The sequence below is a fragment of the Piliocolobus tephrosceles genome, chromosome 2 (assembly GCF_002776525.5).
Source record: "Piliocolobus tephrosceles isolate RC106 chromosome 2, ASM277652v3, whole genome shotgun sequence".
Lineage (NCBI taxonomy): Eukaryota > Metazoa > Chordata > Mammalia > Primates > Cercopithecidae > Piliocolobus > Piliocolobus tephrosceles.
Window position 1 is genome coordinate 100,092,037 of NC_045435.1, and position 9,368 is coordinate 100,101,404.

General features: G+C 47.4%; 1 protein-coding gene across 3 annotated transcripts; it reads right to left on the bottom strand.

Annotated features, from left to right (window-relative positions):
* Positions 1-663: 663 nt before the first annotated feature.
* Positions 664-8,894, bottom strand: AHSG (alpha 2-HS glycoprotein). Of its 3 annotated transcripts, none has more exons than XM_023187656.3 (7): positions 8,600-8,894; positions 6,186-6,296; positions 5,459-5,543; positions 4,628-4,794; positions 3,341-3,442; positions 2,051-2,134; positions 664-1,410 (listed from the first exon to the last, which is right to left on the bottom strand). In XM_023187656.3, exons 1-7 carry the CDS (start codon positions 8,810-8,812, stop codon positions 1,051-1,053), a joined length of 1,122 nt encoding a protein of 373 aa, XP_023043424.1. In that variant the 5' UTR covers positions 8,813-8,894; the 3' UTR covers positions 664-1,050. The 3 variants fall into 3 exon arrangements, with proteins under 3 accessions (XP_023043424.1, XP_023043425.1, XP_023043426.1); XM_023187657.3 differs by having other exon boundaries at positions 4,628-4,791; positions 8,600-8,889; XM_023187658.3 differs by lacking the exon at positions 2,051-2,134 and having other exon boundaries at positions 4,628-4,791.
* Positions 8,895-9,368: the final 474 nt, after the last annotated feature.

A 9,368-nucleotide genomic window follows, 5' to 3' on the forward strand; every position in this document is an offset into this window, starting at 1 on the left:
GTTTTAGGCAATTCTAGTGAGGAAATCCTGAAGATATTTGGCAATGCAATGTTAGAATTCAAGAAGGAGGTCCAATCTGGAGCTATTAAGTTGCAGTTATCTGGGTAAGAATGATAGTTTAAATCATGAGAGAGGCCAAACTTGCCAAGTAGAGTATAGATTTAAGAGAAGGTCAAAGCCGGGCGCAGTGGCTCACGCCTGTAATTCCAGCACTTTGGGAGGTGAGGCAGATGGATCACGAGGTAAGGAGATGGAGAACATCCTGGCCAACGTGGTGAAACCCCATCTCTACTAAAATACAAAAAAATTAGCTGGGTGTGGTCATGCGCGTCTGTAGTACCAGCTACTCAGGAGGCTGAGGCAGGGGAATCGTTTGAACTTGGGAGACAGAGGTTGCAGTGAGTTGAGATCGTGCCACTGCACTCCAGCCTGGGTGACAGAGTGAGACTCTGTCTCAAAAAAAAAAAAAAAGGGTCATATCTTATGAGTTGTGGGAAGATCCTAGTCTCACTTTTTCCTGTATCTGGCAATACAGCAGGTTTTTGTTCTCTTTTGGTTCTATTTTCACTTTGGTTTTGATTAGGGACACTGTGTGGTTGTTGGGATAAAAGGCTATGCATGTAAGGGGAACCGGGATGAAGCTGGCAATAAGCATGACCACACTCAGCTTAGAACCTTCTTTATTAAGGAAGGTATTTCAGGCACTTTTATTAACAGGCACATATAAGCTTAGCAAGAGCACCTTTCAAAGTCACAGTTGCAATGGTTTTCGTAAGGTCAGCCAGAGGCAGAGAACACAATCATGGTGGCTTACCATCAAAATCATGACAAACTGTCAACCTAATGCCTTCTGTCAAACATAACCACCATCCCCTCTGCTTCTGTCCTGTGAGGAATGACAGGAAGTAGGGATTCAAGACTTGATATTAATGTAGATCACATGTGACACTTGAGTGGTCAGCAGACAAAGCTCCCCACCCATGCCCAGGCTTGGACAAAATGGTGGCTATGTTTTCTGTGCCAAACCTCCTCATCTCTGCCATGTCTAGCCTAGACCTTGAAGTGTCTGACCCTCCCCGGACATGGAGGAACCACTGGCCCGGCAGCAGCACCAACACTAGGCTGCACCACTGAGCGTATTTTCCGGGGGTGCAACGCTTCTCCTGAGGGAGACCCCAATGAGACCACACCCATGAAGATGTGGCGCAGGTCGTAGTGCGCCCGGTGCAACGGGAGCACTGGGGGAGCTGCCGCAAACCCATATATACTGTGATCACGGGTGTGTATGGGTGAGCCAGATGGAAGGGGTCCAGGTGCGCCAACTGGAGAGGACGCAGGTGCATCTGCATCCACCACGGAGGTGGGGACTGCTTCATTGGCACCTTCTGGTTGGGGCTGTGAGGTCGCGGGCTGGAAAAAGGACAATTTCCTTCAGTTAGTTTGCTTCCTCCTCCCAGTCAAGACCACCCACAGGTCCAGGTGGCACTGGTACCCAATTTCATCACATTATACATTCTTATTTGCAAAGAGTCTGGCAAGAAAGGACCTACCTAAGTACCGGGGATTGTCATCAAGGTTACAAGGAGGGGTGACTGGCCTATCCTGGCCCCGGCCAGGATTGCCTTGGTGATGGTGGACTTGCACACATATGTCCCATGAGTAAAAGCACCCCACCTATGGCTCACCCTAGCCCAGCAGTGCCACCCTCTTTGTCATCTGAAGCTGCAGCCAGTGGGGGCTGCCAGGTAGATCTGGCCACCTGGTCTCTGCAACTCAGAAAACCACTCCCACCTCCCACAAATAAAAAGGTGGCTTTGTCAACTACACAGTAAGGTAGTTCTTCCCTGTAGTCACTAGTTCATGGGAGGGAAAGGCATAGCTAAAATATCCTTCCATTTGTTGATGATTCCACATACCCTAGTCTTATTTCATACTGTGAGGCTGGGAAGCGCAGGAGAGCAAATGTCCTGTCATCACCACTGCACTGCATAAATGTGAAGAGGTCATTGTATTCTGAAGGTGCAGGCAAGAATATTCATGGAGCTGTTACCTGTGTTTGGAACACTGTGCAGGTCACTGCAACTTCTTCTCCACCAAGCTTCTCATTGAGTGTTGCCTTACAAAAGCCATATTGCTGCCCACAGAGAAAGAGGAGTTATTTTAACTGATTTAAAAAATGGATCCTCCCCCAATTTCATTGACACTCCAACCTTAAATTAGTTTGAGAAACCATTTTTCTTAAAGTTATGGTTTCTGCTTGTGGAACGTATATGATTCTATATATAATACGGAAATACAGAAATACTTTGAGAGTGAGAGATTACCCATAATCTCTTTCTGGTGGTGACCTAGAAAGAACGAGTGTTAACATTGATGCATTTCTTTCTTATTTTAAAATACTATTAAATATGATTTAAAAATTGAGATCATTGTGACTATACGATGTTGTATCCTGTGTTTTTTCACTTGCCACAATAGCATTTTCTCATATCATTCATTATTCTTTGAAAACACAATTTTTAGCATCTGCACAATTTTCTATTTACCGATGTGCATGTATTATTCAATGACACCTTCCTGTTGGACATACAGATCTCTCTCTTTTGGTCTCTTTGTATCTATAATAAATCATTTTTATAGATATATTCTGTCAAATGTCACTGATGATTTCTTTTTTTGAGACAGAGTCTCACTCTGTTGCCCAGGCTGAAGCACAGTGGTGCGATCTCAGTTCACTGCAACCTCCGCCTCCCAGGCTCACACCATTCTCCTGCCTCAGCCACCCGAGTAGCTGGGACTACAGGTGCCCACCACCATGCTCGGCTAATTTTTTTGTATTTTTAGTAGAGACGGGATTTCACCGTGTTAACCAAGATGGTCTCGAGCTCCTGACCTCATGATCCACCCAACTTGGCCTCCCATAGTGCTGGAATTACAGGCATGGGCCACCACCCCAGCCACTGATGATTTCTTTAGACTAAAATCCTAGAAGTGTACATTATCAACTCAAGGACTTGAAAGTTTCATATCAGAGTTATATGCCTAGAAAATGTGCACGTCACACTCCCAGTGGCTGGGCGTGACTTGACTTGGCTTCATTAGGAAATAGCCTCTGTCTTTCTCCTAACTCCATGTGCTTGCAGTGGGTGAGATGACTTGGTGATGGCTTTTAAAGGGGTGGGGTGACACCCTAAGGAAAGACCTGACATGATCCACAGGGAGCGGGCATTTGCACTGTTATTCTCTGTCTGCAGCCCCAAGATACAAACTACCCAAGGATGTTCTGTTCCACAAACAGCTCTGTCTGGGTGGTAACACCCCAAGGTCCCAGCCCACTCACCCTTTTTGCCAGCAGGTTGCAGTTGGCTGCCTCTGTGGCCTCTTTAGCAACACAGTCAGTGCCAGATATTGTAAACTCCACATACGTAGAAGGTGGGAGGGGCTGAGAAGAGTACATGAAAATGCTCTTGAGGAAACATGACTTAGAATGAAAAGGGCAGAGAAGGAGAGCGGGAAGTAGCCTCCTTCGGGGAGCGCCATTCATGCAGACCATGCGTGGTCCCAGAAGGCATGTCCCTCAATGGCTTACAAAGGGCAGTCGCTATGGGGTTGTGTTCTGAAGTGCTTGTGCTTTAGAGATTTGGATTGTGTCTTCCTTGTAGGAGGGGCAAGTATCCATCACGGATCCTTCAGGTTGGACGTGAGTTTGCAGATAGGAAACAGGAATCAGAAGGCCAGCCTTAGACTGATAGGAGTGGGAACCCTTCCTCCCCACAGCCCTCGCTCTTGGGCTGCACTTGAGACCCAAGGTTCAGGTTACTCCAAGATAGGGTAGGAAAGTGAAGAGATTAATACCTCTTCCACCTACTTCATAGAGCAGATTCAAATGAAAAGATTTAGATGAAAATATGGAAGATATCACTTGAGCTTTTTTTTCTTATAGTAGTTGCAGCATATGGACACAATAAAATATCTGTTATTTGGTCTAGTCTGGGGTGGGGATGTTCTGAGAATCACATATCTGATTAATAGAATTGCCATCTATACTAGTGTATTTCCAAGTATGGCCATGGCTGATATCCAGAAAACATTTTCTTAAACATTTGAATTCTGTTGCATTCAAATGTGCTAAGCCACCCACAGTACAATGAGATGTTTTCTCCAGTGATTCGAAAGGCATTTTAGGATCTTGCCATTATAAGCTCGTCAGTACAAGTGAGTATTAATTACGAGTCTGTGGCAGACGTTCAGCAGAGATGGGTGATGATGGAGCCCAGCGAATTTACAGAGAGTGCTTCTGGCCGACGTGGGAACCTCTACCCGCTGACACCGAGTTTTGGTTTTAGCTGGAACTGAGGGAGTGGGGATGCACCTGCCTGCAACTGTGGCTGCTGGATGTTACAGTGGCTCAGCATGGGGGAGGAGCCGAGGGTGTTGGGGGTCCTCATGACACTCAGGGACGTGATACCCCTTCGGATGCTTTCTTCCCTTTCCAAACAACCCTCTCCTTGCTTTCTTATCCCCTGCCCCTGCACCTGTTCTTCCCTCCCTCCCGATCCACCACGTGGAGTACATTCCCGAAGTGCCACCGAATTGCCCAATCTGTCAAAAGAATCTCAGTCTTTACCACAAGTTGAGCCCGGGAAATTTCCTCCAGCTGAAAATTGGAGCCGTTGTTTTGGGCGTTGAAGGCGGTCAGGGCAGCTTCCGCGGCATGCACCACCCTGGTGTCGTTCAGCGGGGCCAGCAGGGGGCAGTCTTGGCACACTTTGCGCACGTCTTCGGCCGAGTCTGCTCGGAGAGAGGAAACCCGGATATGGGCAGCCAGTCTCCGTGGCATCGCCCCAGCTCTGCTGGTTAGCAAGGGCTAAGGCACGCCCCAAATGGCTTCAGGCACTTTCACTGCTTCTTACTAAACCTTCAAACAGCTCGTGCAATGCTGACATTTCTGCAGGAGCCCTTATCATCACGGGGCAATTTTCACCTCCAATAACAATAACTTCTTTGTATTTTTTGAGACGATCTCACTCTGTGTCACCCAGGCTGGAATGCAGTGGCGCGATCTCGGCCCACTGCCACCTCTGCCTCCCAGGTTCAAGCGATTCTCCTGCTCCAGCCTCCCTAGTAGCTGGGATTACAGGCAAGCACCACCACATCCAGCTAATTTTTATATTTTTTAGTAGAGATGGGGGTTTCACCATGTTAGCCAGACTGGTCTGGAGCTCCTGACCTCAGGTGATCCACCCGCCTCGGGTGGGTGGATTACAGGCATGAGCCACCGCACCAGGCCAAGAGCAGCTTCTTAAAACACAATTTTAAAATCCCAGAACCCAGGAAATTTGGCTTCTACTTTTCGTCACCGACAAAGCGGCTAGAACTATTTAGGTTGAAAATCATTCAGATCCTTTCCCCACTTTCTCTACAAGGACAAAATAAGAATAAGAATAGTCATCTGTACCTGGACTGGAATCACATTTTGCGTACGCCACGGAAAACTTGCCATTTACTTTCAACAACTGGAAATCACAGTCTCCTTCGACAGCCTGGAGAAAGAAACCCACGTGAGGATGGCTGCCCTTCCCCTTCGCACCCCGGGAAGGCTTCCTCCAGGCACGGCTGTCAAAGGTGACCCTTGCAAAATCGCCTTCTTTGGGTAATACTGAAACATGGCACTCTCTGCTTTCAGGGATACAACAATATAGTTAAACGCTTGTAAAAATCAGCCTCAGGGCAGGTGGCATCAAATGGCAATTTTATTTATGATGATGATGATGATTATTTTGAGGTAGAAATTCGCTGTTGTTGCCCAGGCTGGAGTGCAATAGCAGGATCTTGGCTCACTGCAACCTCTGCCTCCCGGGTTCAAGCGATTCTCCTGCCTCAGTCTCCTGAGTAGCTTGGGATTTACAGGTGCCTATCACCACGCCCAGCTAATTTTTGTACTTTTAGTAGGGACGGGGTTTCACCCTGCCGACCAGGCTGGTCTGGAACTCCTGACCTCAGGTGATCCACCTGCCTCAGCCTCCCAAAGTGCTGGGATCATAGGTATGAGCCAGCGCACTCGGCCACAAATGGCAATTTTAGAAACTGTACCCTGGCTAGCCAAGAAGGCAGGTTGAGAAGCTGGGTGAATCGGTGGAGCTGGCCGAAGGACCACCCACAGCCACCCTAAGAAGGGTACTCACATGCTCCTTCAGCTGCCTCACGCTGCATTGTGCCACAGGGGTGGGATCCAGCACATGGCAGGTGGTCTCCAGGGTGTCTATTTCAATCTCAAACATCTCTCCAAAGGGCCGCTGTGGAGACAAAGAGTGAAGCCGTGAGCAGCCCATTCCCCTGATCCTGTGGTGTGGGCCACGGTGTGCGCCCTCACTGGGCTTGAGCACACGCCCCTTTTGGAGAGGTGAGGGAAATGTCATTCTTATTGTCAGTCTGCAACTCCGTCTAGCTCTGAACTGGCCCGTGAGCAGGACAATGACCAGGGCTTGTCTGGTCTTCGTCTGTCGATTACGGGAGCACCAGACGATGCTCGCAAAGCAGAGGAGGTCCTGGGCTTGAACAAGTCGATGGAGCCACAGCCCTCACTCTGAGCCCTATTTGGAAACTACAAATGAGTATTAACGCTTATTTGTATTTATTATTTATTTATTATTTTTAAGAGTTCACTCTTCAAGCATTGCTTTGGAAAATCCAGGTTTGGATTTTTCTCAGATAAGCTGCAAAATAAGATTGTGTAGGGTAATATCTTGTTGTCTTTTTTTTTTAGTCTCCTCTATCCCTCCCTCTCCTTCTTTCTTTCTTCCTTTTATTATTTTCCTTCCTTCCTCCATTTTCTTTTCTCTCCTAGAGGGTTTTGCTGCTGCTGTCCTTGGCTTTTCCTTTGTCTCGGCTTGTGCAGCAGGTGCCGGCATGCAACGATGCCGCTCTCTACTTCCCCCTGCTGGCGGTAATGGGGAAGGGCGAGTCTCCCTCTGACAGGAAACTGGGTATCACTAGTGTAGACATGAGGGAGCTTGCAACAATCCTTGGAGATGCTCTTGTCAGTTCACCTGTTTTTGTATCCTGTCTTCGAAGCCTGAAAAATCCAGAAGGTACAAGTATGCCTTTTCTTCTCTCAGCCCAGCTCTGCTTGCCTCTCATTGGTTCTGCCTGACTCACTAATACCTGAAGTCTCAGCATCTCCTCCCCTGGGAGAAGCTCTGCATTTTTATGATGTCCAGGTGTGTGCAGAGTGACTGCCTGAAAGCGTCCACAGCTCTGAAGAGCAGGAACTGGGTACACCTGAGTTTCTCAAGGAACCCAACTCTGAGGCTCTGCCTTTAGTGAAAGTCACAATGCCCATTCATTATTTCCTGTTCCCTCAGATGTGCATGTTGCGTGTTCATTTCCCCTGAATTGATCAGCGTTTCCTCCTAACCACCATTGTGCTTTAATATGGCTGCAGCACTCTTAAAATCCATCCAGAGCAATCCTGATTTCAAATATTTTGTCTCTTTGTGAGATGGATGGCAGTTGTCAGCCGGTCCAGGCTTCCTGTTGTTGACCTTATTTTCCAACCTAGATTGTAAACTCTTGTGGGCACATATTATGCCTTTTTCACCATTGTATTAGGTCGAACCATTAACACAGTCAATATTTGCTTGCTTTAGATACAGAAAAATGGCAGTTTTATATGGTTCAACCTAATATCTCTGGTTCTTGTCCAAGGAAGGCTTGTAATACATATTTGCTGAAAGAATTGTCATTCATCAGAAATAAAATCTAATTTCAAAACAGGCAGTAGACAGACAGCTTCTTCCCACCTCTCCAAATCTCTTTACTGATCCCCGAGGCATATTTTCAGCTTGACTTTTCTTGTCACTGGCTTCAGGTTGTGTTGGTTTCCTGTCTAGCGTGTGAGGAGGTGAATCCTGTTTATGCCAAGACTTCTCTCTGGGATGTGGGTAACTCTCTTAGGGAGGCAGTTTGTATAGAAGAAGGAACACAGATCTGGAATCAAATCCCAGTCTGAAGACTTAGTAATTATATGATCTTGGACCAAAACACAAACACACACACACACAACAGAGCCTTGGTTTCCTCTTGTGTAAGACAAGAACAATATACGCACCACACAGCACCAGGAGGCAGGACTGGGAAAGAGTAAATGAGATAATCTATGTGAATGGGTCTGGCATATAGTAGGCATCTGCCAGATGCTAGTTTTATTCATTCTCAGTCTTTGTCAGAGAGAAACCAAACCAAAGACAGATATGTGATTTTCAGCCAGTGGTAACGTGGCAACCAGGAGCTGGTTTCTTGGGTCCTAGTTTTTCCAGCAAGTTACACTTTCCACCTGTGATCTGCAAACTACCATTGAGGCACTTTTTCTTCTGCACACTACCCCACACCCTACCCAGCTCCCTCCTGAGACCCATGACTGCTGTACAGAATGTCTCCTCTCTTGGTCTCTGCCTGCCCCTTCCCTCACTCCTGGGAAGAAATCAAAGAATTTACTCCTCTGTGGTTTCATTTGCACTGGGAGATGGTGATCTTTTGAGGCACCTGGTTGAGTTCCACATACAAATTATTTCAGCTCATACACAGCAGGTCCACTTACCCGAGGCCACACCTTCACTTCATCAATCTGGTTCAAGGTGTGTTTGTATCCCCAAGGAAAGTTTTGATTGATGTAGTCTATAGCCACCAGAGCTGCTTCCTCAGTTTCTGGATCATCGCAGTTCGGTTGTCTATAAATCAGCCCTGGGCCATGTGGGGCTGAGTGGCAGCCCCAGAGCTGAGCAAAACAAAGGAGCAGGACAAGGGACTTCATGGCTGCCCCAGAGAGGCCCTGGCAGGTGTGCAGGTGGCTGGAGGCTTTGGGACCAACCCAGGTGCTCTACTGGGAAAAGTAGACTCATGGAGGGTGGTGGGCTTTATTTATCTGTTGGAGCCTGCCGGAAGAATTGCATAAGGATACAGGATGATTTCTGCTTTGGTTCAAAAAAAAAAAAAAAAAAAAACCCTGCAAACATTAGCCCTGGAAAAGCAAACAGGTTAGGACATCGCTGGTCCCCAAGAAATCTGCCAAAGTCCATGCTGCTGTGGGGGAGATGCTCCAAAGTCTGCTTGGAACATGGTAATAGCAGCAAAGAGAAGACAGCTGAGGGGATGAGGTGGACGTGGTCAGCCTCAGAGTGCCATGAGTTTGGCAGCAGAGGAAATGTCTCTACTGTGATCTGAGCATGCCGTGGGGTCTGTGAGAGGGAAGGGGGGATACTCAGCAATTTGATAAAATTCTCTAATGTCAGGGGGAATTAGCTTTCCAAGAGGAGTCCTACAGGAAAAACAAGGCCCAGAGATATAGCAAAGGTACAGATGTGCTATAG

Excerpts from the sequence above, each read along its gene's own strand:
- AHSG (XM_023187656.3), bottom strand. The coding sequence starts at position 8,812 with ATGAAGTCCCTTGTCCTGCTCCTTTGTTTTGCTCAGCTCTGGGGCTGC. Across the intron at positions 5,544-6,185 it reads TGAGGCAGCTGAAGGAGCAT|GCTGTCGAAGGAGACTGTGA; the intron begins GTGAGTACCCTT and ends TTCTTTCTCCAG. Across the intron at positions 1,411-2,050 it reads GCACAGTGTTCCAAACACAG|CCCGCGACCTCACAGCCCCA; the intron begins GTAACAGCTCCA and ends TCCTTTTTCCAG.